General features: G+C 48.1%; 1 protein-coding gene across 3 annotated transcripts in view; it reads left to right on the top strand.

The window, feature by feature from the left end:
• Positions 1–22,555, top strand: part of LMF1 (lipase maturation factor 1) — a 206,544-nt gene that overhangs the window by 123,020 nt on the left and 60,969 nt on the right. For all 3 annotated transcript variants that reach the window (XM_042798474.1, XM_042798476.1, XM_042798475.1), the window contains one exon: positions 18,624–18,791. In XM_042798474.1, coding sequence (XP_042654408.1) covers positions 18,624–18,791 — 168 coding nt within the window. The remainder of the gene's footprint in view (positions 1–18,623; positions 18,792–22,555) is intronic.

The raw sequence follows: 22,555 nt of genomic DNA, 5'->3' as shown, positions 1-22,555 counted from the left end.
AGTCGTTGCTCTGCCTGTTGCAGGCATCCGTTGCAGCGTCAGGGCTTGATGCAGACTTCCAGAAAAGATGCGAGCGAACGTGTGTGCAACCGCAGGACACCTCGGTCCTTCGGTCCACAGGGTCAAGACCCTGTGCAAACACTTATTCGGGTTCTAAATGCGTATTTGTCGTGGTGAATATCAGCGTTGGGCGTGAAGCTGCGGGGCTTGTGCATTGTAATTGCCTGTGTCAGTGCAAAAAAGCTGCTGCAGTGGATGGACCAAAGCTGGCGCTCCCTCAGCTGAGGAGCAGAAGAGCGTGTTCATACAACATCTATTGCTTTGTTGGTTGGCAGCGTCAGAGATGAGTGTCAGCTGTGTTACGTATTGAGAACTTCTGCTCTGGGATGAGACTGTCGAGTCTTTTTTTATTCTTTTTTAACTGGAAAATTCTGGTTTATTTCTTTATTCGCGTGGGATTGCCTTCAAATAATTAAGTTCTGTAAGATCAACCGCAGTTATGTTTATGTGGAGAAAATTATTTGGGTAGTTTTGATGCATATGCTGGCGGTGAGGCGAGGCAGTGGAAAAAACGGTTCAGGGTGGAGGGGAGGGATTGTCGGGGGGACGAGGGAGAGGGGCTGGGGCCGGGGTGACGTGAGCTCGGCTGCGCTCACAGCCCAGGAGCATCTGCTGAAAGATGATGACAGGTTGTACAGCGTCGTCATTATTGGACCGAAACGGTCCCGATTGATAACTCGGGTTAAAATTATCCCTGCCCACGATTTTCTGTAGCCTTTCCTCTGGCCAGAGAGATGCCGCGGGCTCTCCGGTCCCACTCTTCCCATCTTTGCTGGTTTGTTCCCGATGCCTGGGAACGAGAGGTTATTAGCAGTGGGTACCAGCTGAACGTGAAGCAATGGTTAGCAGTTCATAACTATTTTCCCCCCTAAATGTAGGAGGAAATTGCTGGCTATCGTGAACTATAGATGTTTTAACGGCAAGTGCTGTTAAAGAGTTTTACTTCCTGGCTCACTTATTTGTAAATTTTATTTTAATTAGCGCATCAACTTGGAAACGTGTTAATCACTAATACGTAGGTTCGATCAACTCTTTTCTTGGGTTGGTGCATACTTTTAATGCACTGAGCTGCTTGTGTGGGCAAGGAGCTTACTTTTTAAATATTTTATGGAAGGCACAAAGTCTCAAAGGTGTTTTATGTGGCAAGCTAAAGATGTAATTTAATAACAACAAATAGTTGAAGGGTTATTCGGGGAAAGTTTGCCTCTGTGAAGAAATGCTGAAGAATGTGATGGAAAATCCAAATTACCTATGCATGGCACGCTGCTTTCTCTTGCCTCCCAAAAGGACGAGCCTGTGGCTTTATTTCATTTGACTGCTCTTTTTATGGTAGAGGCTGGTCCTGAAGTCGTTCCTTTTCCCGGCTGGGTTTCTGCAGCACACAGGATCTCTGGCTGTGGGACATCTTCCACTGCTTCCACCCCTACGTGGCTTTCAGGAGAGGTTTCCCGAGGCGGTTCAGGGGGTTGGACCCACTGACCACTCTCAAGTTCTGGTTGTGATTGTGATAAACCACATTTCTCTAGATAAGGAGTTTTTTTTTTTTTTGCTCTCTCCAAAAGCCTGTGTGCTAAGAGACTTACTGAAAATTCAAATTTCAGGGAAAAAAAAAAAAAAAAAAAAAGGAACCTAATGTTTTAAAAGTCTCTGTAGACATTTTCTGCTCCCACCTGCTGTCCCTTTCTTGGCGTTGAGTTAGAAAAGAAAAGGCTGGTTACAAACCCTGGCTCGTCCCCCCTGGCAGCATGCGGGAGCTCGGGGCACTGCCCTCCATCCTCCGCGCTAACGCCAGCGTCGCGTGTCAGCTCCTGGTGCCGCCCAGTAACCAAGTTACACCTCGCAGAGGAGAGAGATTATAGAGGAAATGTAACACGATTTGTAGCAGAAGTGGCACGAAATGTCATTACAGGGGAGGCGGCGTGGGTGGGGGGTGCCAGGGGTTGGGAGAACCCTCTTCTCTCCTGGCTGATGGCGTTGGTTTAATATAGCGTTGATTGAATATAGCATTTTAGCCACATCACTTTTTTTTGTACTCCTTTCCTCCCCTAAGTTATGCTGTGTCTTTATTAGGCTTTCTGCTCTGATCTCTCACTTCCTCGGTATTTCCACGGCATTCAGCATAACTGGGTCCCAGACCTGGACAAACTGCTATCCAAACAAAAATACGGGGTTTTTTTGTGCAAACGCATTTGGGATGAGCAAATGGGACAGCTCTGAGCTCACTCTCACCTTCTTGTTTGCTCTTTCTTGGCAGGGAGATGCTCAGGACTGGGCTTAGACGGTTGGAATAATCCGTAAATTATTGGCAAAAATTGTGGCACGTTGCACAAGTCTGTGCAGTGTTGGGCACTGGCTCTGTGTAACGGAGCTGTATGGCTTTGCTCTGCATTGCAAATCCAAATTATTTAAATACTTGGGTAGGCAGAGACGTGCGTGGGGGTGGCCTCATCCTAACATTGCTCTTTTGCTCTCTGAATTTCTTGTGGACAGTCGCGTTTGCTTTATTTCGTCCTTGATTTAAGTACAGCTGGAAAGGCAGCTTAGACTGTATTTAATAACTAGTCCTTCAACACAGAGAGGTGCAGAAAGTAATTTGTCCCCTTGCCAAGCACCAGAAAGAATGGGCATTTTGTTCTTCGCTTCACAGTGATTTTACCTGGGTGTATTATGGAAAGAGAGAAAGACTTGTGCTACTGTTACCCTGCACGCTGTGTTGATTTATTGAAATTGGAGCCTGCGAGTGTGAGTCGCGAGGTACGTTCTGACATGGAATTTCTAGGAGAAATATACAATTGGCCTGGTTATTATTTTTTCCCTCCTCCTTTCACTTGGGCGTGTTTCCAGCTTTTGCACTAAGGAACAAGACTTTAAATTAGTCTTGAATTTTACCGCAGTGCAGCTTTGCCTTCATACTTCCAGCGTTTTATTATAAAACATCTGAGCTTGCGTTCTTGTTGCATCTCCATCACCTTGCTCACCTGCTCTGAAATGGATCGTTTCTTCTCTTTTTTTTTTTTTCTTTTTTTTTTTTTTTTTTAAAAAAGGAATAAATTTAAAAAGGGTCTGCAGGCAGTTGTTCCGCTGGGCTGAAATTGTGGCTTTGCTGTGATTTAAATGTCATTGTTCCCCTTCCCTGTGTGTCTGTGTGGGCTCCGGTTGCCTTTGCTGGTGCTCTCATCCAGACAACCCATCGTCTCGGCAGGGAGCTCCTGATGGAGCCAAACCTCTCCTGGACACAGGATTTGCCTGTTTCTGCCCGACACATGGGACCAAGGAGATGCCGCGCTCTGCCTCGGAGCAGGCGGGAGGAAGAGGAGGAGCCAGGCCAGGCTGAAAATGGATTTTTATCAGATTATTGAGTAGGAGCTGTCTGCTTGCAGCAGAGCAGAGCGGTCTCGAGCTCGTGTGACAGCTCAGACATCACCTGGTCCAAGCCCGGCTCACACGTGGCCTCAGCAACCTGGGGATGCACTGGAATATTTTCTCTTGTTTAGGCAATTCTTAGGTTGTTGTAGAAACTTAGGATGCTGACATTGCAGCGAGTGCTTTATATGGCCATTCTCCTTTCAAGATGAATGGCAAAATGGAATAAATTTGTTGGGCTGTAACAAGAACTTTATCTCTTGTTTTAAGTAAAAGCACATGTGAAAGGCAGGAGGAGGGTTTGTTGGGTGAGACAGCGTAGCTGGTCTTTTTTGTAGGCCTTTATTTTGATTTATGTGCTCATATTCATATATAGTTCCGTATCTGCTTCCAGAAGCTGCTAAAGACATTGGAGATGCAGTGGGGTGAAAAAGTAGGGATTAGAGATGGGCTGTTTGTTACGGGTAACGAGGTCTGAGGAAGGCGCTCGGTCCAGGGTCAGCTGGAGCAGCAGAGGAAGGACTGCGCTGCATTGGGCAGGCGCTCGCTGGGAGGAAAACTCCTCCTCGTATGTCAAGTTACCCGAGGAGGTTTCACTCAGGCATTACTTATATATATATATATATATATATATATAACTGAAATATCTATCGATGTGTTATAGAGAGAGGACCCGGGGCAGCTGAGCGTTGGCTCCCGTGTGGCAGCCAGATGTGGGGGGGGCTGGAAGAGTCGAACCCTCTCGTATCTCCACGCAGCCTAATAAAGCGTGGGGTGCCTTGGCTATGGAAAGAGTGATGCAGATGAGAAAACCACAGGGAAGGAATTGTTTGGAGACATGGTGCTGTGTTATCCATGTCTAAGATCTGTGAAAAGAGTCCGTTCCCTGACAGCAACTCCAGTTCCTTTATTCCCTCTTAAACTGTATTAAAAGATAGAAGGAAATCCTCGTAATCAATATTGCCATCATTCATATATTGTTTTTCATATTTCATTATTTTTAAAGCAAGAAGTTCAGGATGAATATGATTCTTCCAGACACGCTTTGTATCTCCTTATTAGACACCTAGACTGCTTCTCTTCCAGTTTTAAATTATTTACTGGGCAGGTTTTAACTCTTTGAGCAAAGCTCTGATCTCAGTTGGAACTCTGCGGCCTCGGCAGGGTTACACTGCGAGCAAGTCTTGAATCTGTTCCCATTAACAAATTCTCAGCAAATGAACTTGGGATTTGAGCATTGCAATGCTTAGATTTTTCTCTGTACTTCACCATTAGCGGGTTTCTGTTAATTATTGTCCCGCGTAGTTATTAGCAGTATCTGTGATCGTCAAGTTAAAGCACTTCCCCAGGCTGATGTTTCTCCGTGGAAAACGTATCTGCCTCTTGACATGTGCAGTAATTCAGCAAAACACTTCAGCACGTGCTTGCTTGGAGACGGGCGCAGGCATTTGCCAACGGATCGGGACCGGCACGGCGGCGGCAGCCTGGCGAAAGGCAGCGGTCGTGGCGTTGGGATGGCAAGAGGCAATTTTTGTGAGAGCACGTAGGGCAGAGAGCTGGAGCTGCTGGTGTGCAGAGACCGCGGCAGCTCAGCGCAGCTCCTCTGTAGTCCTCCCGCTTCCCTCTCTTCCAGTTTGATCAATGACAAAAAGCCGCCTTCCCTCTCCGGTGAAAGATCAGCTCCCAAGTAATGATGTCCAGCTGTACTGACAAAATGTGATTGCTCATCAGTTTGGTTGATGACTTAATCTGGGGCTGATTAGCATCTTGGAGACTGTCCAGACGATCAAAAATGATGCATAATTTTGCTGCGGGCCACAGTTTATTTAACGTTTTAGCATCCTCCCGGCTCTTGCATAGCGGCAGGGGCTCGCGTTGTGATGCGCCTTCGCTCTCTGCAAGGCTTGGTTTCGGGGAGGGAGGGTGTGCTGAAGCCAGGCTCCTGTCTCTGGAATGGTTTGGCTTTGTGTCACCGGGTCGTAGCTGCAGAGGACGTGTCGGTGGCCGGGGCTTCACCGGGCAGAGGTGCAGAGCATCCCACGCTCGCCCCGGGGCATCGCTCCCAGCAGAAGTTTGCTGTGCCCTCGGGGTAATTATAAATCCGTAGGAGTGAGAAAAACCCTCTCCTTCCCCTCCAAAGCTTCTTCCTTAAGCAGCTGAACGCATTTTCTGTTTCCTCTCACCCCTTTCAGGTCGTCACCCCAACAAGACTTTTTGCTGCCGCCGGGGGGTTTGGGGAGCGGGAGAGAGGACGGGGCCGCGGGGGGACGGACGTGGGGACGAGAGCTGTGATTGCTGGAAAGGCTGAGCCGCGGGTGAGACAGCCCAGCTCCTGCCCAGCAAGGGTTAAAGCTGGAGCGGGGACTGCTGGAAGAGTTCAGTTGTTTCACATTAGGGCCGGGGCGGCCCTGGCTGCCTTCCGTGCTCTGGGAGCCGGGGGCCGAGTCCCCAGTGTTAAATCTGCGTAACCGATGCCGTACAACTGGCACCAGCCTTGACCACAAGTGGCCGTTAAAATAAACATCCCCGGGCTTAACTGACAGGCAGGCTCAAGGAGAAACAGGCCTGCATGACGGGGAATATTAAATACCCGGCGAGAACCTAACTTCATCAGGCAAACACACACACACACACACACAGAGAACCAGCCCCCCCCTCCCCGCCCTCCGCCGCCCCGGCATCGCCCCAGCCCCGCGGCATCAATGGGCGCAGTGTTTGGGGCAGGCGTGTGCCTCTCCCGGGGGGTGACGGGCCGGTGCCAGCGGTAGAGGAATATTGTCAGAAATTCAGGCCCAAAACCCACCCCACCACCCCCCGGGGAAACACGGCGGCACGAGCCCCGCGGCGGCGCAGGGACCGGGCGGCACGGGCACGAGCCGGAGGAAAGGGGCTGCCAGCCCTCGGTTGCTCGGGCTCTGAGCTCCTGCTCCGGGATGTTATTTGGCATTAGGAAAGGAGGTAAAAGGCTTTATTAAAAATGAGGCGTTTGGCTTAGGTCCGCAGTCTTATTTATAACGATGATTTGCAAGCTCTCCAACTCAGGACAAGCGTGAGGGCATTATTATGTCCGCAGGGATAGCGGAGCGACACATTTATTGGGTGGAATTTATCTGTCTGCAGAATTTATTTATTTATTTTAGGAGAGCGTAGAAACAAGCAACGCTTATAAAACAAGCAAGGCGATTACACAAAGTGCAGTGCTTGACGGACCTCGAGGCAAAAGGATTTCAAGGCTCAGAGGCGCGTCGGTCGGTGCTGGTAGGAGAGACTTCACCCAGCCCTGCGGGCAGCCTGAAGTCCCTCTCTGTTAACAAGCTTCTCCAGCACGTGCTGCTTAAAATCTCTCACGTTTTTGTGCTTGAAGGTAAACCACCAGTTATTAAGAGCGTACTGTAGAACTTTCCATTCCCAAATTGTCTTTAAAAATATAGGTGATTATTATTTTTACTCAAGGAAGGCCTTGAGCAGGGTGAGGACTTTTATAACAAGCACACTTCTGTATCCAGATGTCCAGAGATGCCCAAGCCTGTTTCCTGGCATTAGCATAATTTAATATTTCTATCTATGTCACTCTGTATATGTATTACTTCCTAGCAAATTATCATATCCTTATAAGAAGTCACTATTTTAACCATTTAATTAAAAAAAAAAAAAAGTTATTTAAATGATTTCCACGCAAGAAGATGCAATGCCTTTTTAAATGGCTGTGGAGGTGGAGTTCACTGGCACGAGAGAGCAGAACTGGCTGCTGGAGTCATCCAACCATTGAAAGTTGGTGCATCAGCTCCTCATGGCAAAGAGGTTTCTAGTGAATTGTTTTACTTGTCCTAAATTCTTTCAGTCAGCATCCTTTGTTACTAGGGAGAAAGCTTAAAACAGAAGTAAGCTCTGCTAAGCTTTTGGCCACATCTTTGGGCCAACTACCTGTTTTTTCCTGCTTTCTTGTTCGCGCGGGGGAGAATGGTTAACGCAGGAGGCGACACTCACTGCTTTCCAGACTCTTCTGCTTTGGCAGATTTTTCCTTTCTCTTTTTTCCTTAGGAAACAAAAGGATTATTTTTATTCCATCCTGCTCTATAAGTGCTCCTCAATGAACAGGAGATTCAGGCCTGAATTCTTCTGAATCGGCTACAGCGTGTCCTGCGGAGCTGATGCCTCTAGCAGAGTAAAGCAGCCTTAGCGTGAGCATCACTGAATACCCAGTGAAAGGGCTGAGTAATTTCTGTGCCTATTTAAAGGCCCTTTTGACCAAGTATCACAGAGAAATCTTTTTGCCTGCTTACAGTATATCCAGGAGCTGTACTACGTCAGCTATAGAGAAATAGATTTGTAAAATACTGTGGACTAGCGTGGGCGGAGTTATCCCGGTGCTTATATCAACATAGTTTCTAGAGAAGAATAGGAATAAGATATACCATGTTATTTTATCTCTATATTCACCTTGGATTGAATTGACATAACCATTTTAGGTTAAAAAAAAAATTACATCTTCATTATAACCATGCAAGACCTGTCAGTAAATTGGAAAACGTACGTTGCAGAGTTGTCAGGCGTTACTGCTGAAAAAGGGGCTGGAAGAACACGTGAAACAAGATGAGAACATGTGTTAGAAATCTCTGTTTCAGTGTCTAAAACAGAGGTGAGGTCCACAGGAGCAGAGACATCTTCTGTCTGCTCTGGGAAGTACTTGGGTGTACTACTCAGTACAGAAGGGTGTAGAGTAGCTCCATACCCCGTACTTTCTTAAATCCCAAGGAGCTTTATTGTCGTCTTGCCTTTAATGACCAGATAATAAAGAAATAAGAATGTATTCATCTGGTGCCACGACAATGAGAGCACGGAGGAGCAGACTTCAGTGGTGTTGCCCACCCCAGAATCTTTGCCCAGGGCTTCTCAAAGGCTGTGCGCTGGGACTCTTGGGCAAAACATGGATTCGTAATGATAGCCATCCAATTTTGCACCTCTCCAATGGAGTGAAGTCAATTCAGGGGTTTTTGTTATTTTGGCAGGATTTTGGAAAGATATTTAAGTGTTTGTACAAGCATCCGGGAGGATGGATAGCAGCTGCCTATCTTCAACTTGTTTTATCCTTTCCAGCCTTGCAGAAGCATGTGGTCAGTGTTGGGACCACTCTTTTGTTTCATTTTAATATGGAAGTTTCAATTTACATTATTCTCCTTCTTCTTCTGACTTGGCTCAAAGTGTTCTCAGTAAGGCCCAGGTGACTTGCAGAGCTAACCAGCACCAGGATGCCTTTCGCACCGTACCCTCAGCCCCTTCCACCCCTTGGGTGTTTCATTTACAACGATGACCGCTCAAACCGGCTGGTTGGTTGAATTACCCACGTTTGCAGATGACACTGAGCGTGCTCTGCCCCTCGGGCAGCTGGAGAGTTAAACGAGGCAGCCCGTGACGCCGAGTTCCCCCTCCTGCCCCCAGCGCTGGATTTGGCGTGGAGTGCGGTCGGTGGCGTTCCAGTTTGGAGAATTCAAATGACCATCCAGGTGGTCGGGTCCTAATGGCACAATTTACCCTTTGTGAACACGTATTATGAAAGATCTCACTGTTTGTCTCAAGTTGGGGGGGGGGAAAAAAAAAAAAAAAAAAAAAAACCTAACCCAACTGTAAACGTCCAGGCCACAAAACTGCCTAATCCAAACAGAGGCACGAGCGGGGGGCTTTACTGGCGCTCACTGCCCGTGGGTTTTGCCCATGTGTTCCTTGGCCTGGTGCTGAACGTCATATTTATGAGCACACACCAAAAAAAAAAAAAAAAAAACCCAAACCAAAAAACAACACAAAAAAACCCCTCTCTGAGGGAGATATGATTCTGGTTTTAGCACCAAACTTTTTAAAAGGAAAAAAATGAAGTAATGAGGGCCTTTGGGAGAGCAGCCACGGTACATTTTTAGAGTCGTGAATGGTAGGTTAAAGCCCAGAGTCCCTGTGTCTGCCTGAGCAGACGTAGTGGTTGGAAGGATGGTTGGAAAAATGTTCTTCCACCCTCTCTCTAAAGCAGTAGATTTGCCCTTCAAAGCACATCCTCAAAGAGAGAGAAGGGACCACGCTGCATTGTGAGGGGCTTTGGTGTAGGTGGCAAACGGGCACTGGCTGGTTTACAAATCCCGTGGAGTTTGGGGCAGATTCAGGAGGATGACGTGACCCTGCCAGCTCCGTTATCCCGTGCAGCTGCACCCGGGGCTTTCCCTGCTGCAGGAAACCTCACAGCCTCCCGCGCTGGGGAAGGGGGAGCGCTGGCACCTTTCGGATGAGAGTAGAAAGGCTGAAAATAACCCAGCAGCTGCCGCAGTCCCCGCTGGCATCCCGGGTGCTTGCAGGGGTGGCAGAGATACTCTTCTCCGTGGGGTATCTCCCCTTACTGTGCTTCTTCTCAGCTGGACATAGTGGAGTTGTACCAGGAGACCCAGAAGACAATTTGCCTGTAGATCCCTCCGCAGGGGGAGCAGGCTGTGCTCTGGGGATATGGACTTCTTCCTAATTGAAGCTTGTCTTCTTTTCTAACAGGGCAGATAGTTTTCCCTTCTCCTCCTCCTCTTCTTCTGACTATCTTCTATGCTGTAGGTTCAGCTTCAACTGCTTAGGGCAGCCTGTGATCTGTATTTTTAGTATTTAAATAGAATTTTAAACCCTTTTCTGACCCTCTGGTAGTTACGGCTCTATCCACTGGCAGCAGAACAGTCACAGCCCAGGGCTCTGCAACTTCTGATGGAAAACAGAGACCTTGTTTCACAAAGCAGTGGAGGGGAGTCCCGGGGTACTTTTTGGCTCATCTGTCCTTGTCCCTGTTGTACCCACAGGTTATGGTCATGAATTTCCCATTGCAAGCAGCGTCCCGGTGCTGTGTCCAAAACTCCCTGCTCATCTGCTACAGCAAACCAGAGAACAACCGTGGTTTGAAACAGTGAGCTCAGGCAAAGCAGCCCTGTGCGACAGCAGCGCCAGCTCTCTGCTGTCTTGATGTGTGGTGTTGACTGAGTGTCCTTTTGTTTGAACTGATTTAAAAGCACACTAGTTCTTATATCATTCCACGGCTGGGTTATTGACTCGAGTGCGCCCAGAACTCTGCTGAAAAGGTCAGAAAATCCCAGCTCATTGAAAATTCTAGCAGAAGAATATTGTAGTAAAATGGTCCAGAGAAGACCATGTGAGGGACTTTGTAGAGATCACAGAGGGGAATCATCAGAGGGATGAACAGGACAGGTTTATCCAGGGGATCTTCGAGGTGCCAGAGATCTCAGGGAAATTGGCTGTGGGAGGCAGAGATCCCATCTGGTCCTAGCTAGAGTTAAAAGCATGGAAGATGCTGGTCGCTGGGGTGAGCCATGCTCTTTGGGATGAAACATTGACATCTTTTCCTTCGAAACATTTTGTACTGGGGCAGAATAAGGACCTGCATGAGCTTTAGTGTTGGAAATGTTAAGTGCTGTCATCTCAAGTCCACTTGATGGTGGAGCTTTGGGTCTTGCAGTGATGATAAATTCCTGACGTAGTGTCCTAGCTCCGTTTTCTCTCCTTTCGGCTGCTTCTTCCCGGGATGTGGCAGAGTAGCTGCTGCCTGTTATCTGATTTACCAGTTGCTCATGAGGGTACCTGGTGGGAGCTGGCAAATCCATCATCGTGCTCATGTACCAAAGCGATACCTCTGGCCTGCAGGAGAAAAGACTAAATGAACCCAAAAGTAATGTGTATTAAACGAAAATGTAAGATGGCAGAGGCCACATGAACTAAGCAGAGGTATTTTCTAGCTGTCTAGTCTAACGTTTGGTATCATTTTTCTCTAGGATTACAGGGGCTTTCACCTCATAAATTTGTGCCTGTTTGAGGTCGTTAATCTTTCTTTACATGTTGCCTTGCAATTTTAGAGCTTTGCCACCATCTGGGATCACATTTTAAATGGAGTTTCCACTCAGTACGTTCCTTTTCATGAAATTATTTATATATAGAGAAATATATAATAAATATATCAGGAATGGGTTGTTTTTAAACATTTTCAGTGCTTTCGCAAGGGCTTACCTTGTGTGGAAAAACTTGTCTTCTCTAATAGAGAGCCATAACAGTGACCAATTAAAGGATCACATTTGCAATATGTTCTTAAATGGCAGTGTAAAATATTGGTGAACGACCTGCCTCACGATCCGCCAGGGAAGGTGAGCTCCGTCAGAGAGCGCCGGGCCAGGGAGCGCGTTTCTGTGTTGGAAAATCTCGGAGAGCCCCATCTGATGGCAACTGGATATCGAACCTGGGGAAGAACTGGTGCAGCTCCCCCCTTGCCTTTGGGATGGGTCCTTCTTGGTAAGCACGGATCGCCCTTAGCTCCTCTTTCTCCCAGACCTACCTTCCGACCTGGTCCACTCCCTCAGCCGAGCGTGACCCATCTCTGGTGCCTTCAATAAACAAGCCTTCTCCCCAAAGGCAGTAACGCCCCGCAGTTGGTTGCACCAGCTTCTTCTGGCCCCGCCAGAGCCAAGATGTCTGTTCCAGGCCCCGCTAATTATTTTAAAGGGATTTTGAACAAATAAATAGCCTGAACAGTTCAGCGGTTCCTTGTGTAATTTTAGCTCTGGACCCCTCCAAGAATGTAAAGAATAAATAGGTGAATCTGTAATGCATCCACAATTAACTCTATATACAGCGAGCAGCTCGGAGGCATGCTATGGAGGAGTAGTGTCAATAAACAGGTATGCTGTGGGCCGTGGAAATGTGGTCTTTGTTACTGGAGAAGGATAGCTCTGACCAGGAGGTACGGTGCAGCCTGGAAAAGCAAATAGTGCAGCTATAGATCCTTCTGCCCACACCCAACTTGTTGGAATTCAGAAATCCATCATTTCAGCGTACTCCTGGTAAAGTACATCCTCGTGCGTGCTGGTGTAAATCGGGGCTGACTCGTCATGAGAAAAGCCTTGTTTTGTAGCTAAATGTCACGGATGTGGCAGGAAGGTTTCACCTACACTGGTGACTTTGCAAGTACAACTTTGTGAACAGGAAAAAAAAAATCCTGAGGATATTTTATAATGCCGAGGCATGAAATTGCACAGCAGAATTTTCTCCCAAGACCCTTTCCCCTCTGGCGTTTGTAGCCACATGTGCAGCCATCATTCCCCAAGAAACCCAATGCCCAGACGTGAATCATTTCTCTGATTTTTCATGCTTTTAACTTTTCACTGCTGAGGCTTCGCTCAGCTGGGAGAAGCAGGGACCTGTTTCAGCTTTGAAAAACCTTAGACAGAGGGACGGCTGGGGAAAAGAGTTAAAAATGAAACAGCAGATTTATATATATAAAAAGTAAAAATATATGTTCTACATCTGAAGTTTATTTAGGTCCTTTGGGAGAGTGGCGCGGCACTACGTCTCTACTAAATTGCCAACATTTTATGGTCGTGCTGGCACCGAGTCAAACACACATCTCCTTGGCTTGGGTTGCTGTCTTAAAGCAGGCAGATTCCAGTATGTTTTTCTATGAACTGAATATTAGTATTGACTGGACAAGGGAAGCTCTGCCCAGCAAGAACATATAGGGAACTTTTCTTTTTAACAGATCTATCAAGACTTAATTATTTTGATACTGCATTACTGAAGAGCTGACCCCTTGTGACCCACCCGGACACTAGATCTCTGTTCATTTTAAGACAGATACAACTTTTTTTTTTTTTTTTTTTTTTTTTTTTCTTAAGATTTTATTTTGCTTGGAATCATATTAATAATTGGAAAGTTTCAAAGGGCCTATTTTTAACTGATTAGCTGTTGTGTATGCAAGTATGTTAGGAGCATGCACGTGGAGCCTTGTGCGTGTGAACGTACGCGTGGAATATACACAGCACCAAGGTACCACTGGGATTTGCACAAGAGGCTGAGCAGCTCGCTGCTCAATTTCCTTTCAAAACCCATGCCTACATGTGTATCTTTGTGCAAAACCGCTACGTTGTTCATCAATCAAGGTTGCTGCACATGTAGAGCGCCCACCACAAAGCCTCGCTGGCAAGGAAGCAGCAGCTCTCCATAATCTCCCCCCGTTATGAAAAAGGGGGTTTTGCAGGAGTCATTGGTTACTGTACAGCACAAGGCGATCTGACTTCAGTCAAGACACGCATCTTCCCACACTTCCCAGCAGATGCGAGTGACCCACTTTATCTCCTTCTCGCTTGCTGCCTCTTGCTCTTCTGCACGGGGCTGGGAAACCGTTTCTGCTCGGGCTTGGGAAAGTGGAGCTTTGATCTGCAGATGCGTAAGGAGGAAGGGTCAAGATCTGAAGCTGAATAGACTGGCAGAGAAACAGCCTGTTGGATCATGTTGATCAAATTATGCTCTGCGATGGAGAATCCTTTTTATTTTTGGGTCCAAAGTACAAGAGAACTGAGAGCTTTTCTTTGAAGCTGAGAAGATGAGTTCGTGCCTCAGTGCCTTGGGAAGCTGGAGAACTGTGCTTTGCAGTTCATCTGTACCTTCCACAAATGCTCAGGAAAACATTCAGAAATACCTCTCAGCCTGGTTTTCCAGGGTCTTGCTCTTCTTCACACCTTTCTGTTTGTGCCAGAGGCTTACCTCTCTTTTGACTGCTGGGGCCTCTGGTGCCCACTAGCTGTTACTGAAGTGTTTGTTGCACCAAGTTAATCCTATTTCTTTTGACCAAATAGTTGCTTCTGCTCATTGTTTATTCATATTTGCTGTTGTTCCATTTCCTTCCGATTTTCAAGATTTTTCTGCCATTAAGTGCACTCAGATTTGAGTATTTCAGTTAAGTAGGTGCTTTCTGATGGGAAAAGAAATGATGTTATCTAGAATGTATAGAAATACTTATGACTTGATTTGTTTTTCACCAAGCCAGATTTCTGTGATAGGCATCCAGGGTGACGTTCTGAAAAGCTGTCCTTAGTGTTAATATTAATGCCAAGTATACTTTTAGTTACCTGAATCAACGGATAATCAAAGTTTGCCTTCTACAAAGAGGGAGAATAATGGATTTTTGTTTTGTTCACCTTTTTGAAACTGATTTGTTCATCATTTGCTACTGTTTTTTGAAAGACACCTTGTGAGTTTGAGCTGTTGAGGTGGTCAGACGAGCGAACAGATACAACAGGAGCTCCCGAAGCCGTGCTGCAGTTTATTGGGGAGTGAAGGAAGGTGAAAAACCATCATTGCAAAGGGTAAAACTTACTTGATCTGTCTCTGGGCTCCTCCTCGTTTGTGATCTTGAGAGGACAGGAGCTTCCCTACCCTCCAGCTTCACACTCCAGTGCCGCGCGGTTGCTTGCATGGGAGCTGTGCCGCTCACGCTCTAAGAATAACCTCCCCGGCCCTGTCTGAGCGGTGGGTTGTTCGGGGACAATGTGGGACTTGTTTTCATGCACACGTGTAGGAGAGCCTGGAGATTTCCCTAGGCTGAGCTGGGGTATCTAACACTGGGATTAAATACTCCGTCGGAGTTTATGTAATGCCATACCAGTAAGGAGGCTGAGAGGAGAGACCATGTGCATTTACAGTCCCAGAGAAGAGCGTTTACTCTGGTGTATAATAGCCTTCTGTTGGGTTTTAGTAGCATATAGTTTAGTAAATTAGGAGTCTTCAGGTACTTAGCACTTTAATGGTTCTCACTAAGAACATAATTAAACCATAGACCCCTTAGGGAGAAAAAACAGTTTATTGTGCATATTTTTAGAATCTGTTACCAGCCCTCATAAAACCTGGTAGATACAAGCCAGAGAACATGCCTTAGCTGGCGACCCAGAATTCATTCAGCAGCCCCCGCCGAGTGTCGCCCCGCAGTCACACGTTACAAATCTGCCCCGTGAATTATGGAATTAATTTTCCCCAATCTGATCTCAAAACACATTTGCAGCACAGTTTTTCTCTGGCTGCTGGAGGTGTGAGGGAGGCAGAAGTTTTATTATATTGCACCTTGTGCTGACACATAAAGCCGGTTTTTGCTAATCATTTTTTTATTTAAAAACATTTTATGTTTCACAGAGGTATCCAGAAATGGGGCTTGTGGGAGACAAGGGCTCCGCTCTGTTCCTCTCACCGTGCGTCTGCCTTGGGCTTGTTTATTTAGTTGCATCTGACTTGGAGCTGCGTTTTTCTCTGCCGGTGTGTGTCGGGAGGTCGCAGTTCTCGACACAGGGGGACTCCTGGCTGCTTCCTAGGGTGCTTCTCCTTGCAGCCCAGCCACGAAGCAAAGCCCAAAGCTCAAAACTCCCCAGCGAAACGAGCTGGGCGAAGTGACCCTGGAACGCGTTTCCCTCCTCGCGGGCTCCACCGCGATGTTTCCGTAGGACGCGATCACCCCGGGAGCACACTAAGCATTGCCTGGGGTGGGCAAGCTTCCCCTCTAACCCCAGCGATGCCCCCCCCCCCCAGGTGCTGTCTCCCAGCCCCAGCTGGGTGCTGCGCAGTGGGACCCCCTGGACGGGCTGTCGGGTGGCCCCCAAAACCCTTGGGCAGCGGTCGACTCGGGCGCAAAATGAAACTAGAAAAGTTTCCGGCATCCCAGGTGCAGGTGCCTGCGTTTGGGGCCGGGGTGATTCACACGTTGCTCTGGGTCTTTGCTCTTGCCTCAGCACCCCTTCCCGGGTAAACACGGCTTTCTCCCCGGGAAACCTGTGCCGCGCTACACCCGCGCTCGCAGCATCTGGAAGGCATTGGGAGGAACACACACACGCACAGGGCTCTCCTCCCCCAGCAGCCTTTTTAACGAATTTCTACATGCACGAGTCGCTTCTCTATCGCCGTGTTTGGTTTTACGTACTCGGGGTTTACACGCTGGAGAAGTGGCTGCAGGGGTGGGGAGGAAGGGTCCCTTCCTCACAGCGTCCCCAGAGGCTCCATTGCCAGCGCTGCCCTCATCGGCTGCATTTCTTTCCCTCTGTCAAAACAAATGCCAAGGAAATGTGTGTTATTTGGGGGGTGTCTGCTGCTGTTTTAGACTTTTGGTCTTGCTTGTCACTGGAGTTATCTTGCCTGTCGTGCAGCATTGCCCCCCCCACTGACACCGTGATAGTGTCAGCGCTGATAAGGTGAACGATGGCAATGCAATAGCACCTGGGAGTGAATTATTAACCCACACCAGATTTCTGTGCTTCACTTCTCCTTTTTTCCCCATTTCTACTTCAGGGTAAGAATTAGGCTGCTCCTAAAAAGCACAAACTGCTGCAGACCCGCCTGGGCTGTTCCCCTGCGAGCTCTTACGTGGCTGCTCCATGAGCCCAAACCAAGAACTTTCTCGTTTGACTAGAGGCAAGAATTTTACCTTTTTGCCCTTACGCACAGCAAGCTGGCGGGATGATATCTCGAGTCCCAGCCCAAAGCAACAATGGGATTTTCTGGCTGAGGTTGGCCTTGATATCTGAGGGCATCAGCGTGAGCCTGGGATGGAGGGGAAGGGGATGGGGGACCCAAATGGCACGTTCCGGAGCTAAGGATGGTCTTTGCTTTAAAATTAAACAGCCACCGTCAAATGACTGACGGCTCAGTGCCATCACACTGTGAGATGTAATTACCTGTGTGAGCGAGTATGGAATTAGATGTGTAATTTTTTCTGTTCTCCGTGGTCCCCGGCCGTAGGTGCTGTCGAAGGGAGCAGCTCCGTGGCATCACGGGGAGGGGGGGGATAACCATGAGTGTGGCCTTCCTGCGGCTCCGGCGTGTTGGGATCGGGCCGTTACACTCTGGAAACTGGCTCATCTTGGGCTAAACGTTACAACCAGTAGGACTGATACTTCTTCTGGGTTGGTTTTGGTTAAAGCACTTATAAAAAAAAAAAAAAAAAAAGAAAAAAAGAAGAAACCAAGAAAGCAACCTGCCTTTTTGGAAGGATGAAAGCATTTCTCAGCAATTTGGGATCAAGGTAAAAAAAAAAAAAAAAAAAAAATCTCTTTGTGAGCCTCCCTGACGTTCTGGGAATGCTCACGAGCAATCCAACAAGCAGATTAACTCAAAACAGGTCCCGTGCGGAGGGGAAGGACCCTCGGTGGCACCCGGGGCTGCTGCTGCCCCGGGAGGGGGGAGCCCTGACCTCCCACCCCCTCGCCGGAGTGGACTTGGCAGAGCTCCTTGACCCCGACACCGCTCCATCCGGCGCCGGTGTCCGAGGAAGGAAGGATGCGGTCTCCTGTCCTAAGGGGTTACAGCAGCCTCAAGCCCATATAAAGCAACAACTTTATTAATCCCAGCTTTGCTAATAAGGAATTACAATAGTTGTGGGATTTGGCAGTGGAAGAGCGCTCAGTTGCCATGCATAGTACAGTATTTTCCCTGTTTTGTTTGTATTTTTGATTTAACTGCAAATAATTTAAAGATGTGTTGTGTCTCCTTCAATTAAAATTTGCATCTTCATCCTCTCTTTTTTTTTTTTTTTTTGTCGCCGTTCTAAAGCAATACTAATGAATTGGCCTTGTCAGATACGCTAAGATAAATTGTTAATTTCTTTCTTTTTGCTAAAATTGCAGCATCTCTTAGGGTGGCAGTTATTAACATAGCAAGATTTGGTTTTGTTTCCTTTGTAAAATTTGCCACTTTATTGTACTGGATGGAAGATCTCCCAGTGTCAAAAAATTGCAGGCTGGTAGAAGGATAATATTGTCACAAGGCCAGTATGTAAATACCTTAAACCAATATAGCATGTTTAGAGGAATTACACTTTCCTCTCCCAAATTACAATTTTGGAAAGCAACTCTACCACCGCTTTTATTTCAAATTTAAACATTTTGAAAGAATATCTCCTAGGTTTTGAAATCTGGTTTCCATTCCTGACTCTGACCTACTGTGTGACCCTGAGAAAATCTTTTTCTCAGTTTCTGTATCTGCTTAGTTGCTCTGATGATCTTCAGCACTCGTGCAGAGCGATTTAACATCCGTTGGCGTCGCGCTATGTGTAACGTTTCAGTATTAAATAATAGTGGTTGTAATTTAAGATGGGTGGGTTTTGGTTCTGATGAAAAAAGAGAAAATTAAAACTCTTGGTTTTTTTAAAAGATGTGTTGCTTTAAAAATTGCTTGGGTTTGCATGAAAAAAAAAATTGAATGAAGTAATTTTCTCTAAAAAGAAATGAGTGCCTAGAGGCAAAGGATGGTTCTCCCGGGAGCACACTTCGGGAAAGGAAGAAGGAAAAGGACGAGAGCTCTGTAGCTCCCCCCCCGATGATGAGCCTTGGAGGGGGATCGATTAATTTTTTCCTTCCACCTTTCAGACGCAGCCAGTGCCCAACCCCATCGCCTACTTCATGCACCACTCGCCGTGGTGGTTTCATCAGATCGAGACCACGGTCAATCACTTCATCGAGCTGGTGGTGCCCTTCTTTCTCCTCCTGGGACGGCGGATGTGCATCGTCCATGGCCTCTTGCAGATCCTCTTCCAGGTGAGATGCTCCCGCGTTTGCTTCCGAAGGGTCGCGTCTTCGCCCCGGGACGGGGCAGGGGGTATCCGAAGGGTTTGAAGATTGGGGGCCGTGGGGTGAGCTGGGGCCTGGATGGCCGAGATGCAGACGCACGTTCCCCACACCAGCTCCGTAACCTGCAGTGGGGACGTGGCCCCACGGGCCAGGAGCACCCGCGATGCGTTTCAGCAGAGCCCGTCGCCTCCGAGCGGGAGCAGCATCCGGAGGAACTGACTCAAACCGGCGGGTCAAGGGTTCAGGCTCAAGTGAATCAAGGTGATTCACAGCTGTTAACTGTCGGCTCTCGCATGGCTTGCGCTGGTGTGGCGCTGGAGGTTTGTTTCCCTTGTCACTGGTTTGTTTTCCGTTCATATGGATGGCAGAGAAGTGTCAGCCCGGGACTAGTGCAAAGGGACTGCCCCCACGGCTGCGGGTGGCTGGGATGAGTAGTTGCAATTTCTCCAAAGGTTAATTTTTGTAGACATCTTTCACCCTTTGAAGGGAGTTGTTTGGTTTTTTTTTTTTTTCATTCAAGGGCTGTTCTTTATCTCTGAAAACGTTTGAGCTGTATTCTACAGCCACCAGATTTACTGAGACCAGGCTCAGAGTGAAAATAATTGCTTCAAAAATTGATGGCATTCACGTTCCAGTTGATTTTGTTGGGGTTTTTTGTGCATGAAATAAATAAATCTGTGCAAAAGTCAGAGGGCAGAAGATCCTGCATATATACTTGCCTAGACCACTCTTGTCTCTGCCCCGGCATAATTCAAAAAACTCATTAAACCCCAGCCACTCTGACTCGCAGAAGCGCAGCTTTCAGCCCTTGCTGACTGCAGTGTTTGTTCAATATCATTTCAGCATCATGAAATTCATACTCGGTAGCTGTTACTGCTTCCTGTAAATACGTGTGATGATTAAACGGGAGAACAGCTTATAAACTCTATTGGTAAACCACAGAAATGCTGATCAGATTGGAAAGGGCTGACATAAAACCCGCGGGATTTGTGTCCTCGCGGAAGTGCCCCGCTCCTCCTCTGGCTTCTGAAACGGGTCGCGTTGTTTTCTGGGCGCCACCAAACGTACAGCTTGTGCCTCTGCTCGCTGGGCACACCTTCTGGCGGGGGGTTTGGTGGTGTTGGGGTGGATCTTCTCAGGCAGCTGGAGGTGCCGGCAGTGGAGCAGGAGAGCTCTGACCCGCACGGGTCTCGGGGAATTGTTCCACGAGGTGCCAGCGGTTTGCGACGGGCATCGCACCTGAGGTTCCCAGTGTCGCTGGGAGGGTTATATGCAGCCCAACCCTAAAAAAAAACCTGCTCTTTTGTCTCACGGACAAAGCAAAACATCCCCTCTCTCTCAGCTCCTTGTTGCAGTGGCAGGCAGGTGTCGAGATGTGGTGGAGATGGGATTAGCAAGCAGGAGTTGGGAGTAGAAATACTTTTGCGTGCAAGGAAGTGTAGGGAGGATGGCGATGGCGCTTTCTAAGGTGAGTAGACCCAGAAGGGAGCAGACCACACCACGGTCTATCAGAAAACAAACCACATTGCCAAATCCCAGGCTTTGGCACGGCTGCCGTGTCTCGGGGCAGAGGTGTTGTACTCCGCTCCCTTCTGCATTGGCAGAGAAAGAAGAGCGTAACGAACCGAGATGGCGATGCTTTGTCTTCACATCCCTGCCAGAAGAAACTTCCAGGCCCAAAAAAGCCTGATCAGGCACTCTTTTCTCATCCTCCTCCTCGGCTCTGGGTTGCTGGGTCCTGGCTGGGCCGGGGCAGGCGGGGGATGCAGCCCCGAGCCCCCAGCCAGGGCTCTTGCTGGCCCCCCCAGCACCCTCACGGCTCCTCCAAGGGCCCCTAACGAGCAGCACGACTGTTTGTGTGCTGGGGGACTTCAGACGGAGCCAGTGGGATCTGAAAAAGCCAACTACATACAATAAAGGCTCATAATGACATATTGTAAATGCATGCATCTAACCACCCTTTAATTGGCGCTTTATTGATAGTTTGCAATTACTGACTTATTCCTACCATGAGGGGAGTCTGCAAAGGAAAAAAGGGTCCCAGTGTAAAATGCAGCTCTGGTGCATTTATAGCATTTCAACAAAAACCTGTTTATTTAATATTTACTGCCCTTTTCTTCATTCAGAATGACTTTTATTGACAATACTTCTGCTCTGCAAAGGAAGCAATAAAGTTTAATGTTGATATACCACTTAATTCTGCTTTTCAAGATTTGAATTGACATTACATGCAAGTTTTATTGGACATTTTATAATTGTTATTGGAGTCATGGTGGCTAGGTTGAGTAAGTGTATTTTTCCAGATTCCAACTGGCCTGGAGAATATTGCTTTGTCAGGAACCCAAAAAAAGTTGTGCTTTAAAGCAAAAAGTCTTTTTTTTTTTTTTTTTTTCCAAGTGTGAACTTATTCTTCTTGCCTAGTTCACGTTTGTAAGGAAAAAGGCTTAGTGAGTTTGGAAATGTCAGAGAGGAGGGGCTTGGCAGCCCGCCGGCTCGGCAGAGCGAGACCGCGCGGGGAAGGATGGATGTCTGTCCTCACTGGGCTCCCATGGGGTTGTGCCAGTCGTGCCATAGGCAGATGTGGTGGTCTGGGTGTGCTGGACCGTCTGGGGCCACCTACCATGGGGGAGATGTGAGCGATGACGACTGAAACACGCTCCGTGTAGGTGCATCTCTGCCCCGTCCCCTTCCCGTGCTCACCCACCCACCCGCGTCCTCACAAGACCCGAAGTGGGGAGCCCGAGGAGCTGGGACACCCCAGGGTTTTGGTGTTTCATGCGCATTGATGTTGCTGTCATCTCAGTTTGGGGTCTGCCTGCTCCCATACGAGTCCCCAGAGCTTGAGCTCCCAGAAATCTCCCCCTTTGGCTGCTTTTGGATCTCGAATAAATCGAAGAGTCTTACTTATTGCAAGTCTCTTGATATAAATAGTCTTTGCTTAAAAAAAAAAAAAAATAAATAAAAATCAAGGAGTGGGTTGAATGCTGGCCAGCTCCCATTAGTAAAATCATTATTCTTTGTCGCTAACCACCAGATTGGGGAGGGCTTTGTGATTTACAGCTGTGGGTGTAGTTTTTGCAGGACATCTGCACACAGAGAGATTCTCAGTCAGCTCGCAGCGCCCAGAGCACGTTTACCAGGATCAAAGGTTGAAGGGAGAGAAAATGTCATCCCAGATTTTACAGCCAGGCCCCATCAGCCGCTCGTCCCCCCGGGCTGGCTGTGGAAGAGCTCCCCGGCCCGGCCAGGGGCTTGGGGCTGGGGACTGTCCCCACGGTGTGGCACGGGGGTCCCACCACCCTCTCGTGCACGCCAGGGATGTGAGAGCGGGTGCGTGTCCTCCCTGCTCCCGAGAGAGAGGTGTGACTGGGCTGCACTGGCCTTGCCACCGGTGGCTGCGGGAAACCCTGATCCCCAGGGAGCTTTTGGCACCAAAGAGGTGGCCGTGGAGGGGCTGCTCTGGGCCACGACACCTCCAGGGGTGAGGAGCTTCTCTCGGTGCAGCCCGCAGGCGGGTTCACGCTCAGCAGAACAGCACGGCTGGACTGAGCCTGTCTTGCTTTTTGCCATCACACATGTCCCAAAAGAGGAGACTCCCAAACTCCCGTCTGCACAGGTTGACATCGTCCCATGAGGCGTTTTCCTTCCTTTAGTTTCTGCTGGGGTTCAAACCCCTTGGATTCCTCAGACCCAGAGTAATGCATCAACCCATCCCACCTACAAGGGAGCCT

Source organism: Tyto alba, unplaced genomic scaffold (genome assembly GCF_018691265.1).
Source record: "Tyto alba isolate M040663 unplaced genomic scaffold, T.alba_DEE_v4.0 Super-Scaffold_28, whole genome shotgun sequence".
In the NCBI taxonomy this organism is placed as follows: Eukaryota; Metazoa; Chordata; class Aves; order Strigiformes; family Tytonidae; genus Tyto; species Tyto alba.
Note: the sequence above shows the minus strand (reverse complement) of the source record. Positions and strands in the feature narration are given on the sequence as shown.